At 39.5% G+C, this 16,403-nt stretch overlaps 1 protein-coding gene across 1 annotated transcript; it reads right to left on the bottom strand.

Annotated features, from left to right (window-relative positions):
- Positions 1–2,695: 2,695 nt before the first annotated feature.
- On the bottom strand, positions 2,696–8,803 carry LOC308038914 (sulfotransferase 6B1-like; the record flags this gene model as incomplete). The annotated part of the gene is made up of 7 exons (XM_080341859.1): positions 2,696–2,826; positions 3,821–3,977; positions 4,484–4,578; positions 5,382–5,508; positions 6,161–6,250; positions 6,922–7,061; positions 8,602–8,803. 7 exons carry the CDS (start codon positions 8,801–8,803, stop codon positions 2,696–2,698), a joined length of 942 nt encoding a protein of 313 aa, XP_080197985.1.
- Positions 8,804–16,403: the final 7,600 nt, after the last annotated feature.

Raw genomic sequence — 16,403 nt, 5'->3', positions numbered from 1 at the left:
ATGGAGCCAGGCTCTTCTCATTGGCAAACAATGATAGGACAAGGGGCAATGGAATCAAGCTGGAACACAAGAGGTTCCACTTAAATTTGAGAAAAAACTTCTTCTCAGTAACGGTGACAGAGCACTGGAACAGGCTGCCCAGGGGGGTTGTGGAGTCTCCTTCTCTGGAGACATTCAAGACCCACCTGGACATGTTCCTGTGCAACCTCACCTAGGCGTTCCTGCTCCAGCAGGGGGATTGGACTAGATGATCTTTTGAGGTCCCTTCCAATCCCAAACATACTGTGATACTGTGATACTGTGCCTTCACAGCAGACTGAAGTCTTCATTAACCTGCCGTGAGCACTATGGCTGTGTTATGTGCAGTCACACACTTCTGGACTGCAGCAGTGAACTCTTCATAAAGCAAGCAAGACTCACCCATTTTAGGAAACATGGTGAGAATCACATCAACACTCCTCATTTCAAAGGATTTCAGAGATTCCAAAGTTTCTGGGCTGCTAACAGCCTTTAGGCTACAAAATGCCTTTGCAGAGAAAAAAAGCAATAGATATTGAAATAGCATTGTTTTGTCTTAGTAAGACCTTTTGAATATTTCAGTGACTGTTTCCCCATTTCTGGTCAGGCTTGTTCCCTTGTTCAACTCCTTGAAGACATTGAGATGCACACTGCTTTCTATTATCTAGATAGCTTTCAATGTCACCATGTAGGAAATACTAAAGGGCATGTATGAGGGAGTAAATTAGTATTAAGGAATAGAACAAAATTTTGCTGATTCCAGAATTGTGGGGCATGGTGCTTTGTCTCTTTTCATCCATGGAAGACCAGAGTTAGATGAAGTCTTACTCTTCTGTCAATGAAAACCTACAAACCGAGAACTACCAGGTTCATACAAGCACACCTCTTCATGCAGAGTCATTTCACAAGGGCAGTTTTGCACAGAAGTTTAGAAAATCTAGCAGAGGAGCAGGCTGTGAGAGGCCCATCAGAGACAAATCTGCAACACTCCTCATGAATCCCGCCAGGGAAATATGGGGCAGCCTCTGGCAGTTGGGCCAGTCCCACCACCCCAGCCAGGAGCAGGGCAGGCCCAGCCCCAGGCATCGGGCGCCTCCCTGGGGATGGTTGTGAGCTGAGGATGGGTCAGAACATGAACCTGTGGGTGGCTCGACCTTGGCGAGGTCCATGGCCAAGCAGGGTAGGGCTGTGGGGAACTGGAAACTGGCCTTCTGCAGCATCACTAGGGCAGGGTCTGATGGCTACAAGGGTCTGACACAGTACGCTGGGTTGCTTATAGCTCAGTTTTTAATCTTAGTGTGGTGTGCAAGTCACGTAGGCATATCTGTCTGGGAATATGGTGGAGGAATCTCTCTTCTAAGGAACTGAATTCTCTTTGCCAGATGAAGCCAACATTTCCTTAGCTGTTATAGTTTTCCAAAAGAATGGTCGTGATGAGACATCATGCAGCATGTTCTGCACAAATATTCCAGAGACATCTATATCAGCAAGGAGGATATAGAAATCATACCTATGTAGCACAAATGTGTTTATTGATGAAAAAGTGCAGCTCTAATCGTTTAACAACAGAGTCAAGGCATATGCACATTTGACTTAGTTGCATCATGTGAAGCACACATCCTAGGCCCAGCACACACGTAAGTATTAACAGCTGAATGCTTGGATGTGCCAGACAGGTGTCTTATGGATTTCTCTCTTTTGACAGATAGACTGGAGGGTTCCGCAGGAGTGCCACAAGGAGGAGAAGCCTCAGGGAGGGCCTCACCACATTATCCTAGTACATAAAGGGCAGCTACAAATAGGACGGAGGTTCTCTGTTCACAAGGAGCCACATGGAGAGGACAAGGGACAACGGGTACAAGTTGCACCTGAAGAGATTTCATCTCAATATAAGAAATAAATTCTTTACAGTGAGAACAATCATTCACTGGAACAACCTCCCCAGGGATGTGGTAGAGCCCTCATCACTGAAGTTTTCAAGACGCAATAATCTCATTTAGCCCCCGTTTCCCATGAAAGGTTCGATCAGATGATCTTTCAGGGTCCCTTCCAATCTGGGCTGTTCTATGATTCTATAAAAGCAGTGCCTCTGTGTGGATCTTGCATGTTAACACTAGTCCATAATCTGAAATCCACCTTGAAATTCCTCATTCGGAGAGATTAAATTTCTTAACAATGCTGATCCCCACTCCCCTTCATTCTCCTCCATCTAGCTTTGATGCAGTTTGTGCTGATGTCATGGGTAAGATATCTTCTGTCATTAATTAAGGTTGTGTCAGATCCATATTTTTGCTCATGATCTTTTTTGTGAAGATGTTACCTGATTTGAAACATTTTTGTTACAAAAAAATCTGGATACTAAATAATTATAATTAGTCTAGAAAGACTGAGTTTGGATAGAAATAGATGAGATTATTTTCCTTCCAGGTGACAGCTGCTGAAACAGGGCTGTTAAGTCTATCTGAATATGATTAGTTGTCATCTTTGTCAGCCAGTATAGCCAAAGCAAGTCAAAGTTCTCACCTTTAATGCAAAATCCCACTATTCATCATTGTCACTGTAAAGGCAGCTGCAATGCAATTATTACAGTAATTCGATCTAGTTTTCTAGTAGATAGCATTCAGATGATCTGAGAGCATATTGAAAAGCTCTTGCTCAAACCACATTCCATTACTATTCAGGCTTTACAGTACACATCATACTTTAACTTTGCTCCCAGTTTGGTTCCTCTCATATGTTCTTCAAATGCTTTGTCCATTTTCTCATTCTGATCTTCACTGAAAAGATTCTTCCAGTCACTTACACCACCTTCAAAGAAGTAAAGAAACTCTTGAAAAATAAGATTTTTTTTTTTTTTTTTGCTCTGTAGATCTGTCATTCTTATGCCATTTTACACTAAATGGAGTTGGTCCATTTTTTCAGATAAAGCTTCATTCATTTTTGCACCAATATAATTTCGTGAAGTTAGTGGAGCTACAGCTCTGTAAAACTGCTATGATGCAAAAGAACATAGGAAAAAGGAAAATACTACATATTCCTCTTCAGGTGACTGTGTTCAAAACCAGCAGCCTAAAGTCCTGTTTCCCTGCAGCTTTTTACTCCAGTCAGTTATGACTGACAAGGTGGAAGACCAAGAAGGCTTGATTAAGAACCACCTGGCAGGAGTCAAAGTTGGGTTTCTGCTCCCTTGGCTTCTTGAGTCTTCATCCAGTGACTTCTTTAAAGTAAAATGCAGAAATGGATTCCAACAGCCAGGCTGGCCCCCTCAGGCCTGTCCCCCCTATACTACACTGCAAAAGTAGTTCCTTTTGTTTCCCCTTCTTGGTGTACCTGACTCTTGCATGCTTGGCTTACTTCTAACCTGTGAGCGTGAACAGGGGGCTAGCAGTGTCCCTTACAGGACATCCTACAATCTCCCAAAAACTGTGATCATGCTACTCAGGCCAAGCTTGGTCCAGTTTTGCCTGCTCAGGTAAGCCTTTAATGGCTGAAGAATCAGTGACCTTGGTGCAGAGAGGGAGAGAAATTCAGATACATCACATTTCCTGATGTTCATCTGTGGGCCTCCACAATTTGCTCTGTGCAGTTGCTTCTCCTTTGCTGGTTGCAGCGTGCTGCCAGAGCCTTGCTGGGTCTCTGCCTCACCAGTGCTGCATGACCAGTCTCCTCAAGCATAATAGTAGATAACATGCCTGATAACAATCTGTGAAACTAACATGTGCAAAAAAAGAAGTAAATTATGGGCAACACAAGATCTTGAGAATGTGACAGTTCTACCTCTGGACCTCCTGGAACGTCCTACCTTTGCGAAAGAGAATATTGCCAAATGCCCCGTGGGTCTTCTGTGAGTTCTTCTTCATTGATTCGAAGCTGCACCTCTCTACCACACTCTGAAGCTCTTTCTCAGTCAGGGGAATCCCAAAGAAAGCAGCTATGTTTTTCACACCCAGGACTGGATTCTGAAAAAAGGAATGCAACATACCACATGACATTGAAACAAATCACACTGCTTTCCGAGGTGATGGAACTTCCCTACACCTCTCTACAGGCTGCATATATAGAATATTCATAGACTTCAGTAGGACTGGAGTGGCACATTGTGGTTTTCTTCTTCAGAATTATATCAGGGGAAATATGAGTTGAATTCCTATAGATCACGAAAGACTGTACATGATTTACAGTTGAGTAAAATCTACATGGTTTATTATATAAAAGATCCCCCGCAAAAGTTACTGAGGTTTTTGATCTACAGTGATTTGGGGTTATACCATAGCTAAAGAGAAAACAAGAATCATTTTCTCAAACAGAATTTTAAAAAGTTTGAATTTCACCTCTCCTTCCCTTAAAACAAGAATCTCCTACACTATCACACAGTTTGAATAGACTACATGACTATAATGGTTAATTGGTTTAGGAACAAATGCTCTTTGAAGTGTAAAATATTTGTAGCTACTGGTAACCTCACCTCTTTTAGCTCTTCATAAGTTATTGTCATAATATTTTCATCAGCAGCATATTTGTTCCATTTGGAAAGGTATTCAAAGTAGCATCCCCAGGCCACTAAATAAAACACAAGAATCCTCAGATGAAGTATAGGTGAAGATTAGACAAGTGCCTTATGAAATAAACCAACTTTTGTTCCTTAAATTGGTCCCTCAGCCATGGGCATTATTAATCATGCCTAAGTCAGAGTTTACAACCTTCTGTGGGAATTATGGGGGTTTTTCTCTAGGCTGTTCTGACACATGTACATGTCTCAGGCATATGATACAATTTGTAAGTTGGTACGATAAAACTTGTTAGTATTTCAAGACAGATGTGGGTCCACCAAAGAGCAGCTGGTACTCGAACCTTCTTGCAGACTCCTTTAATCCAGTTTAAAATCTCATCTAACCTCCCTTTCCGCTGGCCATGTGATATACCAAACTGAACACTTTATGCCATTTTAAACTAGCAGGATCATTTTCTTTCTTTTTCAATGCACTACTTAGTCCAAATCATTCCTCTGGTCCAATTTGGCATGTAGGTGTCCAGACATCTGTGTGGGCACAAAGTAATGGACATTGAAGAGGAGGGGTCAAGCAGATCCAAGACAGAGATAAGAAGGAACTGCTTCTTCCAGAGAAAATACCAGTTTGTGCAAGTTAAAGCAATCTGTGGAAGTGCAGTTTTGATGAGGATTTACCCTTGGGCAGTAAGACAAGCTTTGTAAACTTCAATTCAAATTTCTAACTTTCTGTCTTTAATCTCAGCTTTGGTACTATAAACTAAAAAATCCTAGTGAAACTGATTTACAAAGTGCAAGGCTTTTAGACAAAGTCAAAGCATTGAATAATTGACACACAGAGAATAATATACTTTACTTTTCTTCGTCATGAAAGCTACAAAGAAATCATCCCAGGTCTCATAAGAAGGAAGAGTAGATATGCCATTGGAAAAATGATAAAAAGATGTAGCTACATCTTTTGGATTGCGAAGCAGTAACAATATCTAGAAAAAAAGTGAAAATATTATATTTCCAGAGAAAGACATAACAGATTACGATATAAAGAAAACAGTAATCTATAATTGCAGTTAGGGTAATTTCTAATACCTTGTCTACTACTTGCAGAAGTAGCAATTTCATTCTAAATTCAGAAGGTGAAGTATTTCACTTTGCTTCAGTACCTTGTGAAGATGATTTCCTATAATTATTAAAATGTATTTTACAGATTAATCAAATTAATTATGTGGAATTGAAGTACGTTTTGCTTGATACAATCATCATTCATCGTTTATGTAGTGGGGAAAAATCACACAAACACAAATTCTCTCTGAAACTCACTGAAGCCCTCACTTGTGACAACATTATAAAACACCTCCCATGGGAAATTGTGTGCCAAAATACATTTTACTGCTGGATGATTTGTTCCTCCTCAGTCTCACTTGTGGAGACTGACACAAAGGTGTCACTAAGGATGAATTTGGATTGAGATGAATGGCGGTTCTTAAACAGGTATGTAGAAATGGCCAGGCTGAACACTTCTTAAGTATAGAAGTTTTTCTGAAGATTGATATAAAAATACTAAATTGGCTTTGGAAAAAAAGAAAAATAATAATCTGTTGGAGTATTCACTTACAAGACACTAAAATCAGCACTCACCTTGGCTTTATTTTTGAAGATAGACCTGGGAAGATTTTCAGGGAGGAGATGAGTAAATATAACTCTTCGAGAAGGTAATTTGTTCATTCGCTGTAAGAATTGGAAGGAGGAAAGTGGACAGTTTAGTTAATGCAAGTATTCTTTTCCATCAGCCTATGATAAAATATTGCCTTGCTAAGCTTATCAACTTAGTGGCTGATAGAAGCCCTTTTTCTTTGTGAATGTTACCCTGGAATCTTAGTGGACTGCTCTGAGCAGCTTAAATCTTCAAAAGCCACTGAGAATGAGTGTTTGGAACAAGATTATCCATTCCTAATTCTCTCCAGTGATAATGAATTTAGCATGTTCTGTTACGAAAGGGATCAAATCTAAAGGTAAGATGCAGACTTTAACTGAGGGTATGTGAAAGCTGGAGGGATCCCAAGGAGAAAGAGAAAGGGTGAGGAAGAAGAGCTGGTAGAAGACACAAAAGCCAGTATTTCAGTATTTGAAATTTTGTGAAACTCTTCTTAAAGACATCACATGCTAGGTTGAATTTCTGCAGTTATTGCATATCTAATGATCATGTGTTCCTCTGAAGCCCTCTGAAGTGTTCATTCATGCCTCAGCATTTTGTAACACAGATGAGATTCATCTTGACCAGATGCCACATACAGAGAAATGGTAGAGCTCTTATCAAACAGTGGGAATATTCCACACACCATATATTTAATATTTGAAGCACAAAATTTTGACAACTTTCATATGTATTCCATGCCTACCTCATATTTCTCAGTATCTCCCATTTCAAGATAGGGAAATTCTTCTAGATTTTCATCATTCTCACTGCTCGCTTTATTCTGTGTTTTCTTTTCAAATATGGCTACCAGATCACTTAAGATTTGGCCGACCCAGTTTGTACCTGAAAGGGGAAAAATACACAATTGTTTGTAAAACCTTTGGAACAGGCTGCCCAGGGAGGCTGTGGAGTCTCCTACTCTGGAGACATTCAAAACCCGCCTGGACGCCTTCCTGTGTAACCTCATCTAGGTGTTCCTGCTCCATCAGAGGGATTGGACTAGATGAGCTTTTGAGGTCCTTTACAACCCCAACATTCTGTGATTCTGTGATTTTGCAATTCTATGAAAAAGAAATGGATTTTCCAGGAAAGCCAAAGGGTAGGTAGTACTACCAGCTGAGTTGCCTGGTCTCCTTTCATGTGGTATAATCACAGGTGACTACCTGGACAATTGCCCCCCAGGGCCCCACCTTTGCTCTTTATGAGGATATATCTCCATCTCAAATGTCTCAGTGCATCGTAAATTAACTTGTGTGTTGTAAATTAACCTGTATATTGTTAATTAAATAATAAAGGAGAACCACTATGATTCAAACTGGAAAATATGTGTTAATATAATACATTTTTATTGTGACAAAAATAAGGGAAATTGGGGTGGTAAACCCGTATCTCAAAACCTAGTATATTATATATGTTTTCTGATTTGCTGCACAGGATTATCTTGGGAGGAAAGATGGATCACAGAATCTCACAGCGCAGGAGCAGAACTAGATCTGAAAATTGTGCTGTATGTGCTCATGTTTTTTTTTACCAAAAGCAAAAATTCTCTAAAGTAACATTTCCTGTGTACATTTATTGTATTTCTATTCATGACGTTAAAAAGTCTGTAGAGAACTCCCATCTTTAGTTTACCATTTTCTGACTTCTGGACACTGGGTTCCTACAGCTTTGGCAATACAGACTTAATAACTGAGTTCTGCTGCATAGCATTTCTTCAAAAAGAAAATGTGAAAAAAGACAAAAACTTTACAGTCCTGTGAACTGTGACTGTCTACTGCAAGACACTGTGAATCCAAGTGCTGAAGAAGAGAAACATTAAAACTGATATGAGACACATCTAATCCAAACTGTAGCTCTGATATGGACCAGTATAAGCTGCTTTCAGGCAGAAGGAGCAAAGATGCAGGGTAAAATCACAACCCTAGCAAAGATCTCCTCAGTTTCCCAATAGTCAAAGACTATTCTTTACTATATATAAAGCCTTTAACTTTACAAATATAAATGTGACATCAGATCCTGCAATATCAGGAGATCTAGTTGTATCTGGTGTGAGAATTGTATTTTAATTCTCTCTAATTTGGGTATTTAGCTTCATAACTATAAAAAGTACAGCTTAAAAAATTTTTACATGCTATAGAAATGAAAATCAGACTTCTTTTTCTCAGTCATTTGAAAAATTCCCTATATGACATCTTCATAATTAACTTTGTACTTTTTAAAAACAAAATCAGTTCTACAAAATTTTGTGAAAATTCTGAATACTGTTGTTTAGTATAATATATAATATTATATGTAATTTATATATATATGATACATCTTTAGTGCAAACCTACTCATTTGTCATTATATAGTTTTATTTATGAAGAAAGTAAAATATATTCACCAGATTTCGGGTATCCTGCCAAAATGATATCATCACTTCTGGCTTCAAGAGACTCCATGCTTCTGAACGCTTCAGGACTGCAAAAACTAACAGGGTAGAGAATCCCTTTGTAAGAAAAAAGAAGTTTGTCCCGATCCAGTGTGTCAGCAGTAGCCATCGCCTTGCCTAGGATATCAACAAATTTTTTTCTGGACTTCTCCATTCTTTTCTCTTGTGAACACACAGGCTCCATCAGTGTGAAATGGTATGCAGAATGAGAGCAACAGATTACCTTTTAATAGGGGGTTGGTGGAGGCTTTGATGACGTGAGCAATATTTTACTACTATTTCTGAAAATATAAAGAAATAACGCAACACCAGTCAAAGACCTTTAGTCATTTGAACATTTCAAAATCAACAGAAGTTAAACATAAGCAAACAGGAACAACAACAAAATGCAATTGCATTCTAGGTTAAAGAGCTTAACTAACTTCAAAATATCATGCCAATGAAATCTGTAATTACACAGAGTTTATAAACAAAACATGTCACAATAGAACAACTTGAATTTCAGGCTGGGGTTTAAATGTCACAATCACATTCCTCATTGCAGATCTGCTCTTTCTAGTACTTGCTCTGCAGGGATTTTTTGTTATATCACTTATCATTCTCACTGAAATGGGATCAAACATGTTGGGATTGGGAAAGAAAATGTTCACTGCATTAGAAAGTGAGCCGTGGGCCATCCTGTGAGGGTAGCTCACTAATCCCTCCAGCTGGTGCCCAAGAGGGCATGTGACTAACAGAGTTTTTGGTCATTGCTGGTACTACAGTACAGAGTTCTAGCATTCTGGTTGTTATATGGAAATTACTCATTTATATGTGTTCTCAATGAGCTCAATTGTTGTTTAACAACTGATTAGTCATTACTGAGCTGGTAACAACAGAGCCTCAGCTACAATGATTAGCATTTGTAGTGCACTTCAGGTGATGAACTTTGGACTACACTGACCTCAGCAGAAAAACTGCAGTTAGGTCTAGGCTTCATATTCAAGTTTCTGGCAAGATAATGGGTCACAAGAAACAAGAATATAGTTCTCCCAAAAAAATCATATTAAGCATTTGAATAACATTCTTTCTTATCTGCATCTTTTGAATGCTGCCTGTTGGGCAGTTGGAGCAGGAGAACCAGTGACTGTATGCTTTTGCCATTTGCAGCACGCCTTGAGGGGTTCATGCTGGAATCCCCGAGGCATGCTGCAGTGCTCACAGGATGACCTAGCCCTACATTTTCACATCAATTTTGTTCAGTTCACGGAAATCCTTCACTTTTCCCTTAATCTCCTCTTTTCTCTAAAACTATGTCAATATAGAAAGACTTCCTATTTGCAGGCATCATCTGAAACAAGGTGGCATCATATGACTCATCCTCAATCCATTTGTTGAATGAGATCTGTGTTAAAGCCCATAAAACTGGCACCACCTGCATCAATTTACTGACATTAGCTGAAAGTTGCTGTACCATGGAACAGCAGCTTTGCTGATTCTTGAAGTGTAACCAGCCACCTTAGCAAATAAAAAAAAAAGCAGCATGTCTTAATCTTTTACCTTCCCTTGATGTTAAACTTTCATGGACTGAAGCTAAGAAAATATGTTTAGTAGGTAGTGTTTAAGTAGTGTTGGAATAGGTTTTCCATAATAGAAAGACAGCTCATTTCACTCTTACAATTCACTCATCACAGAATAGTCCAAAGAAACTTTGGCAGAGAAAACCCAGAGGATTTCCAGGGTATTTTTGCCAGAGAGGGCACTCAGGCCAATTATCCTTTGGAGGCAGGTTTTATCCTTAGGAACCAAAAAAACCCAGTATTAGTGAAGAAAAACCAATTAGAAGACATAAGTCAGGAGGAGGGATTTTGAGGGGAATTAAATTTATTGGGGAAAAAAAAATATCAAGACTTAGTAACGTGAGCCTTTAATAAAGCCATCTGTCATGACACCTGAGCCAGGAGATGGGAGGCGTGTACCTTGCATTGTACATGTTACACAAGAAGATCCTCTGATCCTGCCAAATACTGAACCCAGAGACTTAGGGAAAACATCAGTTGATTTAAAGTTTCTAAGAAGCAGATTTAAAAACATGGAGACTAAAAACAGATTAAAGGTAATCTCCAAATTAATTGTATTTTTTGTTCAAACCACCACAGTGCCTCTGAAGGTTTTTGATTTCCCATACTTATTGAACCAGGTCTTTCCTGATTGTGGAGCTTTGCAGAAAGAGGCTGGTGACCTTTTCTGTGATAGCTACAGGACATTGCCAGCTGGTACTTGCACTCCCTGTTAAATGCCACAGCAAAAATTACCCTCAAAACTTGTGCTGTCAGGTGGTAAATAAGAAAAGGTGAGTTTCTATAACTATCCATATGATCTGCATTAATCTCAGTAAAACTGTGGAGAAGGCATCCAGAAATTAGTCCTCCAAAATGACCTAATATGATTTAAGATGGATCCATTAAGACTGATCCATTCATAAAGGTACTGTAAAACCCCCTGATCATCCATCTGCAATCAAAAAAAAAAAAACAAACAAACAAACATCAAAACACACATCTTGATTGGGAGACACATACCCTGAAATCCTATGAATGAGTCCATGAAAAGTAGGGTTTAAAGTAGAATTGGCTCTATGATGGAAATGCCATATGTGGCATTTTTCCCTTTGAATAATTTAGCATGTGCCTGATCAGAGGGGAGTCAAAGCCTCCAAACAGAGACCAGGAGGGTAGGATGTCTTACGTTATGTGACAAAAGCTTGTCTGCACACCCACAAAGGAGCACAGAGAAACAATAGAGGCGGACCCCAAACAACACCCTGCCCAGATACTCCCAGGCTCATTGCAATAGCCATCAGCTCATCAAAGGTCTGTCTACAGAAGCACAGAGGACCACGGGCAGACAAAGGCAGGCAGGAACCTAAGTTAAGGATTCAGCAAAGGGACACCCTGTCTGGGCCCCTTCTAGGGCTGTCCCAGGTGAGCTTCGGCCCCAGTGTCCAGGTGTGAAGATGACACATCAAGGTAATCAGTGCTGGAGCATATTTTGAAGACTGGCAGAAATTGCTGCCTGGGAGTACAGGCACATTAAGGAATGCAGTGGAGGAGACTTTCATTGTTGCACAGGAGTTACTATGTCAGGAGTTCATGACAAGTGTGAGACAACTGCCACAGAATAAATTATTTACCAACCTGCATCACACTGTTTCTATTTACTTAAAAGTACAGGAAATACCGAAAAGGAGATGAAAACTAATCCTCAGTACATGATTCAGCCTAATTTTCTTGACTGCTCTAAAAAACTGAGCTGGGGTCTAATCTGTTGTAAAATTTTCTAGGATTCTCTTTCATCTTTTGTTTTCCTCATGAATAGTAGAGTCTCCTTCATGACAGTCACCTTTCCTGACCAGGACAAAGCTGCTCACAACATCAGATTAGACCATTATCCCTAGTTTACAGAAGTATATGCAGCTCTGTCTTTCTCTTACCCAAAATTTCTCCCATGTCTCTTCTGAACTTTTTTTGAGCCTCAGCTTTGCTGTCTCTAGAGATTTTTCACTCTCTTAATCCCCTTTCTGGAAGAAGGTAGGAAATAAGCAATTTTCCACAGTTTTCACCATCTCTATGAATGTATTGGGTAGTTGCCAAAGTACAGATGTAAAGGTTAACTGCCGTCACCCTCCCGTTAATATTCCACTGGGTAATAAAAAAGAACATGCTAGTAAATACAGGCAACTTCATGACACACAATGCTGAAGAAATCATCTTCTTACACCAGCCTGAGGATGCCAGCTATGTGCTAACAGACTTCTCAAACCACCAACAAAAGAGTTTTATTTCCTTGCTTGTTTGTTTTATCTGATCTTTCCCAACCACACCGGTGAAATTAACTTAAAATTTTGAGGTATCTGACTAGAACTTTGTTATCAAATAAATGTGCAGACAGACAAGTCAGGCCAGTGACCTCAAGAAGTCACCTGTTGCCTCATTGCGTATCTGTACAACCTGAGTTAATCAAAATACCCAGTCCCCTTTGATCTCAGGAAAAACACATACAAAACCACGAAAGCTTCTCTCTCTATTTCACCCTGCTTCTTTCTAGTCTGCATCACTCCCCTTTTTGATCCTAACACAATTCCTCAGCTTTCACCTTTCTTTACAGATTTTCTAGGTCAAGTCCATTTTCTATATTGAGATTTGCTTCATTGTGTAAAAATGCAGAGATTTTACATCCAAAACAAGATAAAAATAGACAGCAGTAGCAGAGCTCACCAGACTTACTAATCTGTCCATGAAATACATTTCCACATGTGGCTCAGAAAACAAAACTTCTGTGTCTTTTTAACTGATTATCATATTTAAGTCTTCTGCTGCCAACAGTTATGGCTGTTCCACATGATAGTAACCCCACAGCTGGTGCCTTCGAAGAGTGAAAAAAGACAGTTAATGACACAATTCCTAAATACCCACAGCTTTTACTATCCTGATTTAAAGTAGTCTTAAACTGATAATATTGTCCTTGATGTACCAGGGACACCATTCAATAACTGTTTCTGAAGCTCAGTCCTCCGGGCCTTACTTGTCTCCTCCACTACCTCCAGACAGAGATGGAGGAGTCCTTCATGATGGTAACATAATGTAGACATCTGGGACAGGTCCATTTTCAAATCTGTCTCACCATATGGCTTGAAACCTGTGTTTCCTATTTTTAATAGCAATTTTATAACAGCTGTAACTGCAGACTTTATCAGAATTGTCAGGACTTAGAAGTCAGTGTGAGAAGACAACAAAAAGGCTCCTGCTAGTGTAGAGTGCCAAGTTATTAATTTTTTCACTCCTGATTAGTTCCAGCACTGTTCCCACACTTAGTCTCTGTCTCATGATCAGCAGCAGAAACTGGTAAGTGGGATCCTTGAACACCTACAGAAAGTAATGAGGCCACTGACCAGACGGCACCGACACCAGCTTTGCTGGATGACTCTATTCATGAATTAATTTATGACATCCTTAAGGTTTAAGTATATAAATGGATTTTACTTGAAGGAGACCTAGAATAAGAATTATTACTAAATCATACAAAGAAGTTCAGGTGGAATAGAACAGCTATTATACACTGTTATACCAGAATATATTGTGGGAAACTGTTATTCACTCATTAGGTTTTAACTCCCAAACTTACCTTTCTTCACAGCTGAGTTCCTAACTTTTGGCAGCTGCTGATTTGGGAAAGAGTAGAGTGATCTCCAGTTAAGGTGACACAGACTGAGTAAAAGCAAGCTGTAGCAGAAAAGTGGTAGAAATGCATAAAATATCCTTTTCCCCAAACATGAGTACTATCAGGTTGGAGACATGCAGGGTAAGGGAGAAATGGAGAACATTGATTTGAAGAGAAGGATGAGCTGCTCTGATGAAATGTTCCCATGACAATTGCTTCTATATTTTAAAGCACTCTTACATTAATGAGTATTCATATTTTTATGAGTACCGAATCTTTAATTAGTTGATTTGTGAATTGTGGTTACTCCACAGAAATGTTAATGCAACACCTGAAAAGAACAGGTAGAAAAACAGTCTTCTGCTATGAAGGAACTGACTATTGCAGAAGAAAAGTTGCATAAATGCATTGCAGATTTCTTGAAAGCACTCTCTCCTAGTCTGGAGGCTTTACAGACTATTTATTTATTTATTTATTTATTTATTTATATATTTAAAGTCCAGTGTTTGCACTCTCCATGTCTGAACTATGCAATTTTCTTCCCTCACCACTTGGGAACCAGCAGGAGAAGAGCATTCCTAGGACCACAGGCAAGACAGAGTATCCATAATCAGGCTCAAACCCTTGTCCTATCATGGTCTGCAGAAGCCCGTAGCAGGGAAAAAAATCTGTGTCAGGGCCTTTAATCCTGGTCTGAAGGAGAATGGTGCTGTTCAGTCACTGCACGAGTATCGGTCAGCATAAGGCTGCAGAGTTGCTCCTTCACTCCCCAAGGAAGGTATACACATTGACTTCTATGTGCATGAGGACCTCAGAAAAGCAGGTGAACACGGAGGGCCAGCACACCAACTTCTTGGCACAAGTGGCTGCTACACACCTTGCCATGCTCAGGCAGGGTGTACTTGTGGAACAGTAGCTGAAGTTTAGCTGGAAAGTTTCCTCTGAGCTTCTATGAAAGTCATGGAGGCTAATACCCTGAGCAGACTTCAGCAGACTTCCACAGTCAAAGTAAAGACACATCCCTCCCACATAAACTATCTACCTACCACAGGCATGGCATAGTGAGTTGCCTTGAGCTCCCAGGAGCCCCCAAGTAAAAGTCTCAAAGTTTGGGACCATTGCTTCACTTTCTAGTTCAGAGCAGACCTGCGTGGAGAGGAAAAGTAGCCAAGATCCAAGTCCAGGACAGGAACATCTATTCACCATTTTTCCACATTCAAGCCACTCAAGTAAATACCTGTGCCCAATCTGTTTCTTACAGCAGTGGATTAACACATTAAGCAACCATTAGTGATTACAAATATTCCTAACGTTATCAAAAAAGCTGTTGTTACCTGTAGGTAACTAAATGACACCATTCAGTGATGTAACAAGCAAAATTATGGCCAAGGATCCACCTCTTGCTTCTCTGATCAGGACCAGACCTCACAGCAAGGTAGGTCTGGGACAGGTTAGAAATACATGAAACAAAGACAAAGGCAGCTGTGAACTGTACCTTTAGAGTATTGTGACAAAACCAACTAGGTATGACACATCTAAATTTGACCTGTTTGTTTTATGACAACCATTTTCATTAGGCTAAGAAAAGAAATCAGGAGGCTCAGGCTGGCATGTTATGCATTAATAAGGTTCAGATTTCTGCTGATGCATACTTGCAAAAAAGCACAAGGCCTGGCAGAGTATTTACAGAGCAAACTTAGCTAGGAGACATGCATCAAAATTACCCAAAGCTATGGAGACAGGGGCTGATATTCTGCCTATAAAAATAGTTATTCTTTAAATGGATTGAGTTACTGATGTGTTAAGAGATTATTTTTTATCAGTGTTTAATGCAGATTTAATTCAATTTCCAATTAAGTCAATGAAAAAATTCCATTGATTTGAATCATAATTGGATGAGAGTTTAACTATGGTAGAAATCTTTTTGCCAAGGAGTGACCTTAATTGTTAGTCTTCAGAAAGGTCTCTAGGTACCAAATATCCTTAAGCACTCTAGAAAGACTGAGAGAATTATTAATAAAAAGAGAAATAGAATATTCCTTTAAGAATACATATTGTAAATCAGGGCTGTTATATTCCTCTGTATGTGATTAATTATAATACTGTTCAGTGAATGAACAACTTCTCAGTATGCCAAAGGTCTTACATTTAACATTAACATCTGATACACACTGCTATCACTATAAAGCCAGCTGCAGTCTGAATATTACAACATTTATCTGCAACATCGACTTTTGTCCTGTGTATCGTGCAACTGCATTCCTGGTCAGAGTTGAGGAAATTATTGCTTTAACAGCTCTGTTTTATCTCTCAGGCTTTGCAATACACACCATATTTTAAGCTGGAGTGGTTGCTGTGAAGCGTTCCTTGTACATTTTCTCAATTTCCAAACTATGCTTTTCAACAAAATGATTCATCCAGTTGCTACCACCACCTACAAAGGACCATTATTGATACTGTAAGATGTAATGCACAGGTTTTAGTATGCAATGTCTTTATTTTCTGAGGAAGCATTATTTATATCCCTCCAAATGGTAAGTGGTCTTCCTTGCATT

This window comes from Nesoenas mayeri, assembly GCF_963082525.1.
Source record: "Nesoenas mayeri genome assembly, chromosome: 3".
NCBI lineage: Eukaryota > Metazoa > Chordata > Aves > Columbiformes > Columbidae > Nesoenas > Nesoenas mayeri.
Note: the sequence above shows the minus strand (reverse complement) of the source record. Positions and strands in the feature narration are given on the sequence as shown.